The sequence below is a fragment of the Callorhinus ursinus genome, unplaced genomic scaffold, assembly GCF_003265705.2.
Source record: "Callorhinus ursinus isolate GAN/ISIS: 27379988/994484 unplaced genomic scaffold, GSC_fseal_2.0 scaffold42, whole genome shotgun sequence".
Classification (NCBI taxonomy): domain Eukaryota; kingdom Metazoa; phylum Chordata; class Mammalia; order Carnivora; family Otariidae; genus Callorhinus; species Callorhinus ursinus.
In genome coordinates this window covers 999447-1015719 of record NW_027397104.1, presented here as the reverse complement: position 1 = coordinate 1015719, position 16273 = coordinate 999447, and the positions used below count along the sequence as shown (strand labels likewise).

At 35.8% G+C, this 16273-nt stretch overlaps 1 protein-coding gene across 13 annotated transcripts in view; it reads right to left on the bottom strand.

The window, feature by feature from the left end:
- The window catches only part of RNF38 (ring finger protein 38), a 131213-nt gene that overhangs the window by 8995 nt on the left and 105945 nt on the right, over positions 1–16273 (bottom strand). For all 13 annotated transcript variants that reach the window (XM_025852821.2, XM_025852822.2, XM_025852823.2 and 10 more), the window contains 5 exons: positions 9072–9239; positions 7651–7821; positions 5225–5386; positions 4360–4466; positions 2798–2882 (listed from right to left, as the gene is read on the bottom strand). In XM_025852821.2, coding sequence (XP_025708606.1) covers positions 2798–2882; positions 4360–4466; positions 5225–5386; positions 7651–7821; positions 9072–9239 — 693 coding nt within the window. The remainder of the gene's footprint in view (positions 1–2797; positions 2883–4359; positions 4467–5224; positions 5387–7650; positions 7822–9071; positions 9240–16273) is intronic.

The following is a 16273-nucleotide window of genomic DNA, read 5'->3' as shown; positions in this document are numbered from 1 at the left end:
ATGGCAAAATGGTAATATTCTATCACCTTAATTTATTAGATGAAATATTACTATACTGAGCCACTGTCCCATATCAAACTGTACTCAGTAGCATAATTTAAATAGAAAATGCAGGAAAAGACCAATGAGTTACTAATTTTTTGAAGTTATCACTAAGAAATCATGGATTTTAAGACAGTTATGCTTCCATTATGCTATTATTACGCTTATTGATTTTATGCCAGTACCTCCTTTCTCCCAGTTTTCAATGGCTCTAAATACTCATTTGCTTTATCCTATAATCTGACAGCCCTTCATATGCTGCTTTCCCCTATATTTTTTAGGCAGCCGCAGGGTTAAGAGAATGGCTAATAATGAAATGATGATGGACAATGAGAGAAACAGAATCAATTTCCCCAAACCTCAATAATTAATGATATGATAGTTGTGTCTTAATATGATGACCCCCACAATGTTGTTTTTGGTACAGCTTACTTGGAGAATTGGGTCATCTAAATAAATTGCTCCCCCTTTACCATGCACACTCCTAAAGTCCCTCTAAAATGGTAAATAGTAATTTGTTAAATTTAATTGATGCCAATTACAATTAGCAGATAAAATTTAGGATGTAGCTGATGTAAATCTTTTATACCTCTATTATATATACTATAGGACACTGTGGTCATTAAAACAAGTTATAACAATTATATTCAATAAAGTATGTTCATTAAGTCCTTACTGGATGGAGGCTATAATGATAATCAAGGCTTCAATGAATTTATATGATCTAGCAACAAGACAAACTAAAGTCAGGACATGATTAATACGCATAGTTATATAAGAACTACACAAAAAGGAGGGAGGGAATCGTCGAGATCTGGGAATGGACCAGAAACGCCTTTCACGGAGGTAGTATTTTTAGCTAGGTCTTAAAAGACGGTTATATTTCCAAATGTAGAGGGGGAAAGTTCTTAGGCAGAAGGACAAGGGTAATAAAGACACTTGGGAAAGAATGCAGAGGATAAAAAGAATGCAGAGGATAGATTCAAAACCAGAAAAGCAAGAGTCTTGACTGGATTAAAGTACAGCTGCAAAAGATCAAACATATTTAACCCAAAGTACAGTTTAGAAAGGTATTCCAATGCCAAATAAAAAATACTTTTCTTTCTTTCCTTTTTTAAAAGATTTTATTATTTGTGTGAGAGAGAAAGAGTACACAGGGGTAATGGCAGGCAGAGAGAGAAGCAGGCCCACCACAGAGCAAGGAGCCCGATGTGGGACTCCATCCCAGACCTGAGCCAAAGGTAGCCACTTAACCGACTGAGCCACCCAGGCGTCCCAAAATATTTTTCTTATGTTGGGATGGTATTGCTGTTTTTTCCACTGATGGGTAAATAACCTATTTAAGAAGAACTGTCCTCTCCAGCAACATTACTTATGACTTAATTTTAGTACAGAATACCTAAAGAATAACCAACTCCTTTGCATGAAATTAAAGTCATCAGTGTAGAAACAAAACCAGGAAATTATTACAGCCCCTTTCTCGCTCTAGAAATCTGGAACTGGAATCCAAAAAGGCACTGTGGTGTGATTATATAGGTAGAGGGAAAATGACGTAATAGCATTTTGAAAACTATAGAATATAGTATTTGGCCTGATCTCTTCCACATGTGTTAAAAAAAAAAACCAAAGGTGCTTTAAGATTATGTGTGTAAGTTTGTCTCTTCTCTGTCCCTAGGTTCTATTCACACTGTATAAATAGAGACTGAGTAAGGCTGGGGTGAGAAAGGTAACTAGCAGTATAAAAAAAAGTCACAAAAAGACATTACATCGTCACTCACGGTCAACAGTACAAAGTTACCTTCCAACCCCTGAACTGCACCTCCCATTCCTAACCTCAAATAATATATTATATAATTATATAAATATATAAAATATAAGCTACTCAACTTCCTGTCTTCTTTCATTCTGCCTTCTTCATGAACTATTGCATTCTTTTTTGCAGAGCATCTTCTTTTGCAAGCCCCCTATGCACACTCAACACTACCAAAAACCATTCAGCAATGAATTCCTGCTGATTCTAGTATTAAGTCTCTCAAATTAAACCATATTTAAGAATTTTAAGAATAAAAAAGAAAAAAGTCTCTCAAGACCTACTCTTTCATATTTGCAGTTCCCATAGTTCAGAATCGCACGGTTCTATAATTTGCTCAACCTATTAAATAAGTTTTCCTTCCACTAACGTCTAACCATTCCCATCTATTCCTTCATGCTACTAAGAGTTTTGTAGAGTCTGATGCCTTGAGAACCAAAACATTTAGCAGCTCTTTCTTCCCAAAATAGTCAAAATTGTGTCTCTAGCAGGGCACACATACTCAACAACAGCCAGTTGAGATTTTCAATCAAATCTCTATTTTCTCTCTTCCACTTAAGCCACCAACTGTATATCATGCCTCAAGAATATCCAGCCTTCCTTACCTCAACCTCATGCATGAAGCAGCTTTTCCATCCTTTAGGAACCAGCTCAAACACAATCTTTTCAGAACACCCAATCACAATTCACTATTTTCTCATTACATTCTCTCACAGGAACTGTATGTAATTCTAATACAGCACCAAGCTTATCTTGTTATCATAGCTGTATGGTACACGCAGAAATATCCTAAGGATGCTGACCACTCTTTTGATATATTCGTATTGTGAAACATACAAAGGATTTATCAAATGCATGTTTAATTAGGTGAATGAGTGAATGAGTAGAACAATATTTCTTACGCATATAACACTACCCAAACAAACTCACAGTTCACCGACTAACCTCATAATTTTCTACTTCTCCATCTTCCACGTCCAATTCAAAGCTGAAAGTTGGGCCCACTGCAGGTGGCACTGGGAGCATTGATCTGCAGTGAAAACAACCAACACTAGCATTGATACACTGGCACATTACTTCAAAGAACAGGATGGGAAGAATAAGGTTAATGCTGAAAGAATAGAGAATGGTCAATGTTAATCAGTGGCAACCCTTTAAAGAAAAGGACTTTACTAGCGATAAAAACTGGTATTAAAAAAAATACAATTCACAATAACATAAAAAACATGAAACATTAGGGATCAATTTAACAAAACACATGCAAGACCTATATAATTAAAAACTAAAAATATTACCAGGAAAATTTTTTTAAAAATTAACAAATAGAGAAATATACTGTTAAGCAGACTAGAAGATACCAATTCTCTTCCAAAACTGATCTATAAATTTCATGCAACCCCTACTAAAATCCCAGCAAACTATATTTTACTAGAAACCAATCTGCTGATTTTAAACTTTATATGGATCATGTAAGACTTTAAACCTTAAGAACCAAGTTCTGATACCATCTGATTTTAAGACTTATAATACAGCTAAAATTATCAAAATAGTGTGGTATAGGAACATGGCCCTCTGTATAAAAACATTTCCTAGTCTTCTTAGAAGGTAATTACAGATTTGAGACTGAATTCTGGCCAGTGGGAAGTAGGCAGAAGTAATACATGCAACTTCCATGAAAGTATCCTTGAGAGGAGGCAGGTAGGCAGAGAGATCCATTTTCATTTTTGCTAGTTGGGAGTATAGATATAATGGCTAGAACCCGAGGAGCCATCTTCAATCATGTAGAGAAAGCCATAAAATTTTGAACATGGTAGAACCATTCCTTAATTATGGAGCTAACAATCCCTGAACTGCCTACTTCTGAACTCATTACAGGAGAGAAATTCAAAACTATCATGTGTAACCCTTGGGCATTTGTTACAAACTTAATCCTAACAGTATTCCTAAGGCACAGAAATGACTTCTCTGTCCCTCTTTCCTTGGGAAAGCAGCAACATCAAAAGCTGGATATTCGGGGCCCCTGGGTGGCTCAGGTCATGATCCCAGGGTTCTGGGATCAAGTCCCACGTCGGGCTCCCTGCTCGGCGGGGAGTCTGCTTCTCCCTCGCTCTTTGCCCCTCCCCACTGCGTGCATGTGCACTTTCTCGCTCTCTCTCAAATAATAAAATCTTAAAAAAAAAAAAAAAAAAGCTGGATATTCAAAGGTGGCTAGTGATCACAGCTGTAAGAGAGGCAAAAATTGTAAACTTTTCTACCTTTTGATTTATTTTTTAACCTTTTAACCTATTTTCTGGCTCACAAATTTCTTCCTCTCCCACCTCTCCCTTGTTCTTGGCTCTTCTATTTCACCCTTACATAGTTCCCCAGCCCCACCCCTTAACATTATATAAAAACAAATCTCTAACACACCCTAAATCATATATCACATAGAAGATACTCATAAAAGAAAGAGAATGTCAAGGGTATCAAAATTCAGAATTCACTAAAATGAGAAAAACAGAACTTACAATACATATGGTAGTAAGCTGGGATGATAAGGGGGAGGTGGTATTGGCTGCTGGGATCGATATCTACTACGTCCTGTGAGCCTCCGAGGCATAAATGGAGGATAAGGCTGTAGGAGAAAAATGTTAAAACCATTTAAGATCATTCTACATTTGTAACTATTTATTCTGTCGAATGGTCTCTCCTCCTAAAAAACCTAAAAATTCCTTACTATTTAAGTAACATTTGGTATTTATTAAATGTTAGCATAAATACAATAACTGGTTTAAAACGTACACTTAGGTGTATTTTTTGGTGGTTGGGGCACCTGGGTGGCTCAGTCACTTTGGCGTCCGACTCTTGATCTCGGCTGGGGTCATGATTTCAGGGTGGTGGGATCAAGTCCTACATCAGGCTCCGAGCTTAGCGTGGAGTCTACTTGTCCCTCTCCCTCTGCTCGTCCCCCCCACCCCCCGGCTTTCTCTTTCTCTCTAGAAATAAATAAAATCTTTAAAAAAAGAAAATACACTTAGGTGTATTTTTATTTATTTATTTCAAAGATTTTATTTATTTGACAGAGAGAGACACAGCGAGAGAGGGAACACAAGCAGGGGGAGTGGGAGAGGGAGAAGCAGGCTTCCCGCTGAGCAGGGAGCCTGATGTGGGGCTCGATCCCAAGACTCTGGGACCATGACCTGAGCCGAAGGCAGACACTTAACGACTGAGCCACCCAGGTGCCCTTAGGTGTATTTTTAAATAAAATTTTCCAACCAAATGCTTTCAAGAATACATTTAAAATTCCAAATATGTAGAGTTATATAGAAACAACTCCAAACAAGTAAATTATCAGAGCAAGTAATAGATTAATAACCATGAATGAAAACTTACTACTCCGAAGGACACCTCCTGATGCAAAGGATCATGGGTTAAGAACTGCAAAGGAGCTGATGGAGGTAATGTTGGGGGATGGGCTGATGGAGGGTAAGTAAAACCTCCTACTGGAAGATGTTCTCCTAAGAGTTCCACTTCATTTTCTATCCTTTGCAGAGGCTGAGAGAGGAAAAAAGCAAACTAATATATTAATATACTACCAGTACAGATTATGTTTTATAATAAAAATTAACCCCCCTCAAAAACACCTTTAAGGTCATGTATTTCTTGATGTTTACACCAATCTAAATTTATACATGTGGACATACAGACTATAGTAAAACCTTCCTATCTTTAACTGGATTTCAGTAAGAAAATCTCTGAAACAGGTCATTAAAACATTTCCATTATCCATTCAAAGATACATTTTACTATTTGAAATTTCTCTTAAAAAGGAGACGGAAAGTATATGAAAGTTAAAATTCCTTTTTAGTCATGAAACACTGACCTACTCACAAAATTTTCAGACACTTAATTTTTAGTATATGAAATTGAGCAGGTGTATATTTATAAATCAGAACCAGGGCTAAATGGGATAAGACAGAGCAGGCATGATGCTATAATAGAAAGCTTATGGGCTTTGGCATTAGACAGATTTGCTGTTGTCACTAATCAGCCATGTGACTTTTATATAAATAACTTAATATGAACGTTCATTGCCTACTTCAAAAGCATGCTATGAACACTGAGACAATGTACAAAAGCAAAGCACGTAGCATGTTTCTTCTTGACAACAGTTCTGAGATATAATTCACATACTATAAAAAAAATCACCCTGCAAAGGGGTACAATTCAGTAGATTTTAGTAGATTCACAGGAGCTGTGTGAACATCACCACTATTTAATTCCAGAGCACTTTCGTCCCCCCACCTCCAACCCATGCCCATTAGCAGCCCACTACCCCATTTTTCCAGTCCTGCCCAAGCCCTGGACAATTGCCAATCTACCTTCCATTTCTACAAATTTGACTATTTAGGACATTTCATAAGTATGTGTCATTTGTATCTGGCTTCCATCACTTAGCATAATGTTTTCAAAGCTCATCCATCTTGTAGTTTGTGTATCAGTACTTCATTCCTTTTTATAGTTGAAAAATGATTCACTGCATCAGTTATGGACATTTGAACTCTTTCTGCTTTTTGCTGTTAGGAATAATGCTGCTATGAACATTTATGTACACATTTTTGTGTATCTGTTTCTCTTAGGAACACGTATTCTTCACCAAAGTTAGTCTGACTTCCTCCTGAAGTTAGACAGTATCAACACACTATTCACTATTCAAACAAAATTTCACTTTAGTTTGGGAGCTTATATATGCTTGAGAGAAATCCCAACTGCTGACACTATGACAACACAAGTGAACCTAAGTTCTGATTTGGCTATGTGACTGGACCTTTTTGAGGATTCCAAACTCAAACATAAGTGATAGCAAAATTTTATTTTTAACCTTGAATTCTCAGGTATTGAAAGCTAAGGAACATCCTGGCATCAATCCTGCCCTGATTCTAATAGAAGATTTTCTTGTAGAAGTAGTTATAACTTTTTGGATTAGTAAAATGTCTGTCCTAATTGGCTTCTATAGTTGTCAGAAGAGTATCCATGTTAAGTTCATCTCTACCTGAAATCCAGCATGGTGCATAAATCCTTGGCAAAGGATGGTTAGGTTCTGCTAGAATACATGATCAAGTTCCTTTCACAGGACAGAAATCTTCTCCCTTAACCATTCCATATGTTCTCTTTCCTGTTCTTCCTGAATGATAGTTCAGCTGTTTAACTTGGCCTGTCCAAAAAACATCTGGGCCTCCTTCCTGTGCCCTCCCTTCCACTTCTACTTCAGTGCTTATACCTCCTCTAACCCCAATATGCCTCTCAGCTAAATTCCAGTCCCAAGACAGAATTAACTATGTTAATAGATGATCTCAGCGTTTCATCAGAATATAGCAGAAAAACAGGACTTCAAAAAAACCCAGAAAACAAAGAAAAAAAACAACTGAGGCTCAGAAATTTACTTTACTTGCCTAAATGAATGTAATTATTATAGCAAGTATAAACAATTTTATAATACTTTCATTTTCCACGATTTCAGAAATACATAAAAGGAAAAAATAGAACTGAATTTTTCTTCAGACTTACTTCCTGAAGGACCGCAGATATGAAGGAACAAATTTAAATTATACAAAAGAACTAGAAAAATTTAAGCAACCAAGATAATTTTAGGTAAAGATGTTTATATTAATTTGTATGTCTGTGAATTCCCTAATTCTTTTAAGAACCAGAAGAATGCCTATAGTTTTTAAATGGTAACAAATTACATCTACTAAATTAATCTGTCTCTTAGGTCTACACATTCTCTGAAAATTAAAGACATAAGAGTAGATACCTACCGATCGTGATTGCTGTGTTTGGAAAGGGACAAACTGGCCTGGTGGTGGCAAATGAGGAGGATGATGGGGAGAAAGGTGAGGAGGATGTAAAAGAAATGGGTCACTAGAAATAAGGGGTGGGAACGCAGCATATGGTACTGGTAAGTGCTGAACTGAACATGCTTGAAGCATCTGTAAAAGAAATCGTTATTTGTTGTTTAATGTTTCAATATATAACTAGTAATAATAATTTTTAAAAAAATCTATCACTGAGATTGAAATGTCATTGCCAGATCCCACTCAAAATCATACCAAAGTGTCTTAATGACCTACATTAACAATGAAATAGTAGTGTATTTTTTCATCTATCAGTAAAATACTGGTAACTAGTAATTATTTTGTATTTTATATAGTTCTGACAAATCAGTCAAAACACCTAACTTCCTCTTTAGCTTTGTGGCACCTATGAAATGGGGTGAAAAGTGCTGCACAGAAGAGGAAGCTCCTTCTACTTGACTGAAGAAGCGGATATTACTGCTTTCCCTTCCAAGAACCTCTCCTTTTCAATCTTACAAAAATTTTATAGAATTTGGTATTTATTAAGAGCCCAACTCACTAAGTGCCTTTTATGTTTTGTCTCTCAATATTTTAGTCTGCTAATTCAGCGCACTGATTCCATAATCCATTACTGAGAAACCAAGGTTGGGATAAGTGAATACATTAAACTAGTGTTGGTATTTGTGTGTTCCTTTTAATCTCACATTCAAATAAGGTATTAGGATTATATTTAGTTTTAGCAAAGTGCTTTACTTTGAAGATCTTAGACAACTTATTTAAATTCTCTGGATTTCAGTGACCTCATTTGTGAAATAAGGAGGTTGGACTGGGGGTTGGTGGATTAAAGGATAAAGCGTAAGCTTAAGAGGCAGAAAGAAGTGGGTGTGAATCACTGCTCTCTCATACTAATTATCTCTGTGACATTAAGCAAGTCATTTTCAATTTCATCATCTAGAAAATGGGGATATCATTTTCACCACAGGCTTCCTACAGTAAGAAGTAAGTAAGACCAAGCACTCAAAGTGCCTGTTAAAATCCAGCAAGGGCTGAGACTATTATTGTTGATCACTAAAGCCTGTGAGACTAACTTACTAACTAGTTCAATATCCTGTTAGTACCTTAAACCCAGCCTTTATCAAGGTTTAATTATAAAGTGTTGATACATGTTTTGTCTTCAGGATATTCAAATATGTATAATTTAATCTGAAAATATACCAAGTTTTAAAGCTAATTTTATTAAACTGTTGCAAGTATGCTTTGAGATAGCTGTTGCAATAAAATTACCTTTTTTTACTTGAAAATGAAAAGCATTTTACAAAGAGCACTCTTCAATTCTGTTTGCTTACAGAACACACTTAGCCATTCTAAGGGGACTGCAGACTTACTGGAGGAGGCACACTACAGACAGGGAGGTGCTGTCCACTGAAAACCACAGAGCATCCTGGGACCTGTTGTGTACTGCAAGCAGGGATGTGCTGGCCTGTGCAGAGTGGGATCCCATGTGGTGCCACTGTTGTTACTGTGTAAGAAACAGGGACAGTGCCCTGATGGAGCTATTAGGAAAGAAAAACAGAACCTTAGAACTTCAGCTGTTTGAATAAAAAATCAACTATTAAAAATTAAAATCTGGGCCATTATCGATTCTCCCCTCTCATCTGCACAGTTTCACAATGTACTTCTCCAACAGTTTCAACCAGACTATTCTTTGCCATTGTATAGGACAGCTGTTTCAAGAACAGTATATGAAACCCACAGAACTGAGGCTCAACTCTGACCCTCAAAAAGACTTGAAAAGTCCAGGAGAATAATAAACTGCTGTATTAACTCTTCTAGTCTGCTTTATATAGAAAACTTTTCTGAAGAAACTTGGAAACATCAAAGCTGTATCTTCTAATACCTAGCCACATCCAACAGGAAATTTTTTTTTTTTAATTTAAATCCAACCAGTAAAACAATGTAAAGTAGAATAAAGAAAGTTAAATAATTTCCTTGTCTCTTGGCCAGTCTGATTCCTATCCTACCTGAGGCAAACAATGTTAAAAACATATAATCCTTCAACATCTTTCTCCATGAGCATATGAATATATACAGATAACCCACAAACTGTTGTCATGTTTTGTTTTTCCTTAACATAAATGATATTACCTTGCAAATTACTTTCTTCAATTAGTATTGTAGGTAACTCTTTAAGGGAGTTAAAGTCAATTCATTCTTTTTGATACTAGCCAAATATTTCAAGTACACTCAACACAGTCCTATGGCTAATATACTAATGGGATATTCAAGTTGTTTTCACTCTTTCACCAATCCAAACACAACTGTAAAAATTATCATTGAATATATATCCTTACATACTAGTAGTAGTTTCACTATTTAAGAGGGATTCTGGGTAGAAGGGTGAATTTTACATTTTCCCAAAAGGCTGAGTAAGCCACAATCCTAACAGTAACAAGAGGGCCCATTTCCCAGCACCTCCAATCAGAGTAGATGTACTTGTATCACAAGGGTGCTTACCCACCTGAAGAATGAAAAAAGGCTCTTAATGAATGAAAAAAAATATGCTCCTAAACTTTCTAATATTTTTATTTTTTATTTAATTTATACTCGAACTAAAATCTATTTTTGCTTATAGTGTGAAGTAGTGTTCTAATTTTTTTCTTGCAATACTTGTTCCATTTAATAAGACATCCTCTTCCCCTCTAAACGGAAATAGCATCTTTTTCCACTCAATAACTTCCCACTTATACTTTGTGCCAAATTCGTGTTTTTTTTAAGATTTTATTTATTTATTTGACAGAGAGAGACACAGAGAGAGAACACAAGTGGGCGGGGGGTCGGGGGGGGAGAGGGAGAAGCAGGCATCCTGCTGAGCAGGAAGCCCGATGTGGGGCTCGATCCCGGGACCCTGAGATCATGACCTGAGCCGAAGGCAGACACTTAACGACTGAGCCACCCAGGCTCCCTGCTGCTTTAGTTAACTTACTAGAAATTAGGATCTAGGAAGACAAATTCTTCTTATTGCCATACTTTCTTTTCATTTTGTTTGGCCATTTTCACATGCTTATTCTTACGTAAATAAACTCAAATTTTATCCCCTTTCAAAACCCACTGGTGTCTTGATTTTTATTAATCTAACTATATTAAAGGTTACGTTATTTTACAAAGAACACGTAATTTTATATTAAGGTTTTTCATTGGAATATTATGCCACATGTTCAATACTATAGTACTGTCCTTCAAGAAATTACTTTTCTTCATCAAGATCTTATATTACTCTTACATAATTTATTGCTCAAAGTTCTTTAGTAAGTCTGTAGTTTCTATTATATTGTTAATAGGTTATTTTTCTCCATTTCCATATCAAATTGGTTAGTGCTAGTTTTATTTATGTATCTTGAATCTAACCCAACTTGATTCTAGATTTTTAAAAAATCTTTCCTATGTACGTGTACAACTCTATCTGCTAAGATTCAACACAATTATTTACTTTTCTTGTCTTTTTGCTTTAGTGATAAAGAACCTTCAAAAATGATGTTCATAGGGGCGCCTGGGTGGCTCTGTTGGGCGACTGCCTTCGGCTCAGGTCATGATCCTGGAGTCTTGGGATCAAGTCCCGCGTTGGGCTCCCTGCTCGGCGGGGAGTCTGCTTCTCCCTCTGACCCTCTCCGCTCTCATGTGCTCTCTCTCTCTCTCATTCTAATAAATAAAAAAAAAATCTTAAAAAAAAAACGATGTTCATAGGCACTCATAATCTGATTTTCATGGAAATGTTTACTGAATTTCTTTTTCTGTTCCCGTTCAGTCTTTTCCCTGAAATAATACTGCTAATACTTTCTTCCAGGGAGTGGCTTGTTTTTTCACTTTTAAAATACTGTCTTTGGATGAGCAGAAATTTTTTATTTTAATGAAATCTACTATGCTGGTGTTCCAATAAGTGGCTATTTACATATCCTGTTTAAGAAATCTTTGCCAACCTTATGAAGACATTATCTTTTCCTTTCACATTTAGATCTAGAACCCAACTTTATTTTGTGTATGGTATCAAGTAGGAGTCAGGGTTCCAATTTATGTGCACGGATATCCAACTGTCACCATACCATTACTAAAAGACCTTCCTTTCCCTCCTTGAATTCCTTAAAGCACCTTTGCCAAAAATTAAGCAACAAACATATGTTTAAGTCTATTTCTGACAATGAACATAATTCTTTATGTTTAATTTATCAACAGTTCTCTGTATGGTTAGTGCTTTTCCCAAGTCTTACTTAAGGAAGCCTTCCCTATTCTAAGGTCATGAAGCTATTGCTACATTACTTTCTTAAAAGCTTACAGTTTTGCCATTAAGCTTTACATCTTTAATATACCTGGAACTGATTTTTGTGAACGGTATGAGATAAAGGATCCAGTTTCATGTTTTCATTTGGATACCCAATTGTCCCAGCATCATTTATTAAAAATTCTGTCTTCTTCCAACTCACTTGAAGCCATATATCATTAAAGTATTCATAAATGTGTGGGTTTATTTCTGGGCTTTATGTTCTATTTCATTAGCCCATTTAATTATTCTGGCATTAGAATCACCGGCGTTAGAACGAGCTGCTGGGTCCCACACCCAGAGTTTCTGATTCAGTAAGTCTAGTGTATAGTCTGAGAACCTGCATTTCTAACAAATGTATAGGTGATGCAGCTGCTGCTGGGCCAGATGATCTAGGACATACTCTGAGAATTACTTGGTCTTACCAACTAGACCACAGTGCCAGTCAGCCAACTATTTCTTAAAGAGCCAGAAAGTATTTTAGGCTGGTGGGCATCTTGATCTCTGCATAAGGCATCCATAGACGATAAACAAACATAGTTGCATTCCAATAAAACTACAGAAACAGCCAGGAGGAGCCTGCTTTCCCCCACTCTAAGATAATTCCAGGTCCTTTATAAAATGCCACAGAAGTGACAGAATCAGCTTTTCAAATTACACCAAAAACTTCCTGGAAATTTACTTGAGATTATGCTATTTCTACATATTCCGAATGTCAGTTTTGACAACGGGCAGTTTTTATAAAAAGGCTTTTAAGTCCAACCTTCAGTATTTAGATAGGTTTTCTTTAAACTGCCTTAAAGTTTTATAATCTTCTACATAGAAATCTTGAACTTCTTCGGCGCCTGAGTGGCTCAGTCATTAAGCATCTGCCTTTGGCTCAGGTCATGATCCCGGGGTCCTGGGATCAAGCCCCGCATCCAGCTCCCTGCTCAGCAGGGAGTCTGCTTCTCTCTCTCCCATTCCACCTGTTCCTGTTCCCTCTCTCGCGGTCTGTCAAATAAATAAATAAAATCTTAAAAAAAAAAAGAAATCTTGAACTCCTTTTATTAAGATTGCTTCATAACTTCCTCCATATTATTTTGATTTTTTCAATACTTTTTTATTTGAATATTAAAGAGAATTTCAAACATGCTCAACAGTAGTATAATGAGCCCCCATATGCATCACGTAGCCTCCAAAACCATTAAACCATAGCCGCCAATCCATTTCCATCAACTTCTCCCTTTCCTGTATTTTGTTGAAGTAAATCCCAGGAACCCATCCTTTAATATTTTAGCACGTGTTTCTGGAAGACACACTTAACCACAATAGCATTATCAATCTCCCTTAAGAAAAAGATCTTTAAAAATAATACTCTGTTCAAAATTCCAATTGCAACATCAGTATCAAATTTTCAATCAGAATCCAAAAATAGTTTACATACTGCAATTAATTGGAAGATCTCTAAGTTTCAACTGCCACTTGCATCTCCCCTCCTCACCCTCATCACCACAGCTTATCAGTTGAAAAAATCTGGGCTGTTTAGTGTAAATATATCTTTAAAAAAACTATTTATTATGTTCAATTCTGGTATAGAAAAATACAACTGATTGTTGATAGGTGTTTTTGTAATTGATCAATCTGTTTAATTCTTAATTCTAATAGCTTATCTAAGATGCTTTGGGCTTTTCTATGCATATGATCATTTCATCTGCAAATACTGATGGTGTTATTTGTGCTTTTCTTATTCTTAAACTCTTTTCCTTGCCTTCTGTCCTGGCTTATCTTCCTTAACAATACTGGAAACAATTCATTTCCATTTCTATGGATTTATCTAATTCTAGACATTTCATATAAATGTGGCCTTCTGTGACTGGCTTTCTTTACTTAGCATGTTTTCAAGATTAATCCATGTAGTATAGCATGAATTAATACTTTGCTATACTTTTTAGTGAATTATTTCATTGTATGGATATACCATATTGTATCTATTCATCAAGTGATCAATGTAAGTTGCAGATGTGTACATATTTAATCATTTGGGCACCATATCAAATTCTTTTAAACTAGAGTTTCTTGTGTTTTCTTCTACAATTATACAGCGAGGAGAAAAATACAATTATTCCTTAGTGTTTTATACCTATAACTACATTATCTTATTCCATTTGGTAGAACTTCTAATATAACATTAAATAAAAAGTGGACAGAGCAAACATCTCTAGTTGCTGATTCATTTCTGGCCAATTAGGATACTCGTTAATTTTACTTATTATATTTAAGTAATTTCCATTTTGTTCTCTCTTAAGAGTTTTTACTAAATTTTAACTGCAACATCTTCTGATAAAATTATCATTTTCTCCTATTATTTGTTGATGTAATATGAATATTTTCATATTAAGCTATCCTCTTATTTGGAATAAACCTTATTTATTCACAGGTCTTTTTGATACGCTGCTAGACTGTATTTCTAAACATCTATTTAGAAAATCTTCCTTTGTATTTGAGAGACTTTTTCTATTGTTCTTTGCGGATTACTATCTTTATTTACTTTTGATATTAAAATTACATGGGCTTCATAAAACAATTAGAAAACTGGTCTTAAGAAAAGCCTGAAATCATTTGTATATTATTACACGAGAGTTTCTTATAGATTGGAAAAATCATCTGTGAAGCCATCTAATCACTGTGCCTCTTCAATGGTAAATCTCTAAGTAGCTTTTACACTTATGTGGTAATTCAAATTTTTCTATCATTGTTGGAACTTCACATTTGCTTCCTGTTCCCCCAGAGTTATACACAGAATTTCATTATAATAGCTAATTACAAAATAATAGAGTGCTTACCACTTGTACTAGTTTAAGTGCTCAAAATAGATTAACTCTTTAATTCTCCCAACATCCCTTATGAAACAGGTGTTTTCATTTTACAATTGAAGAACATTCTTTGAATGTTTCCTATGTGTATGGACATAGGTCTTTTTTTAATCAGTCCTGCTTCTTTATATATTTGTTCTTTTCACCTTAACCAAGCTCACAAGGTGCTAGTTATTTTTTTTTTTTTTTAAGATTTTTTATTTATTTGACAGAGAGAGAGCAAGAGCAGGAACACAAGCAGGGGGAGTGGGAGAGGGAGAAGCAGGCTTCCCGCCGAGCAGGGAGCCCGATGCGGGGCTCGATCCCAGGACCCTGGGATCATGACCTGAGCCGAAGGTAGACGCTCAATGACTGAGCCACCCAGGCGCCCCGGTGCTAGTTATTCTTATCAATTTTTCAAAGCAACAGGATTGGGTTTTGTGCTTCTTTAAAAAAAGAAAAAATAGATTTCTCTATTGTTAATTCTAATTGTGTTTCCTGTATTTATTCTTCTCAATTCCTTTTGGTTTACTCTATAATTTTTTCCCCTAATTACTCAAAACAATTAGTTCATTTATTTTCAATTTTTAAAATAAATAATGAAGGTATATAAAATTTTCTCAGAAAACAGCTTTAGGCATATCTCACTGACTTTGAGGATTTTTCCTTTAATTTTCCTTAATTATAATCTTGCCTCAAATATTTCAGTGTCATTTTTATTTTTACTTTTTTTTTTAAGATTTTATTTATTTATTTGACAGAGACACAGCGAGAGAGGGAACACAAGCAGGGGCAGTGGGAGAGGGAGAAGCAGGCTTCCCGCAGAGCAGGGAGCCTGATGCGGGGCTCGATCCCAGGACCCTGGGATCATGACCTGAGCCGAAGGCAGACGCCCAATGACTAAGCCACCCAGGCGCCCCTCGGTGTTATTTTTAAACTTAGGATTTATAGTTTTATCAGATTATGACCACAAAGAATGTGGTCTAGAAAAATTTTTCTTTTTAGAACTTCTTACTGTGTGATCAATTTTTTAAAGTGTTTGATTAACAGGGTAGAACACATCTGACAGAAGATGGTGCCTGGGGAAGATCATATTTTCTTTCAATTGTCAATATACAGTGTTTTCATGGTTTCCTATCATCTAGTGCAGTTGAAAAAATGAATGGTAGTTTGAGTTTCTCTCCTTTATTAATATCTCCTGTCTACAAACTTTAAAGACTTTTCCCTTATTTTTAAAATTCAGCAACTTTATTAAATATATCTAGATTTGTGGCTTTTTTAACTTCAGAAACTCCACAGAAATTCAAACAATTTTGGTCTTTACTCTCAGGCTCTGAAGACTGACAAGCCCTCTTCTAGACTAGTCCCTCAGCTCCTAGCAGGAACAAAGGGAAATGAAGTCTTCTACCTGTCATTCCTTTGGAGACCCATGGAAACCTAT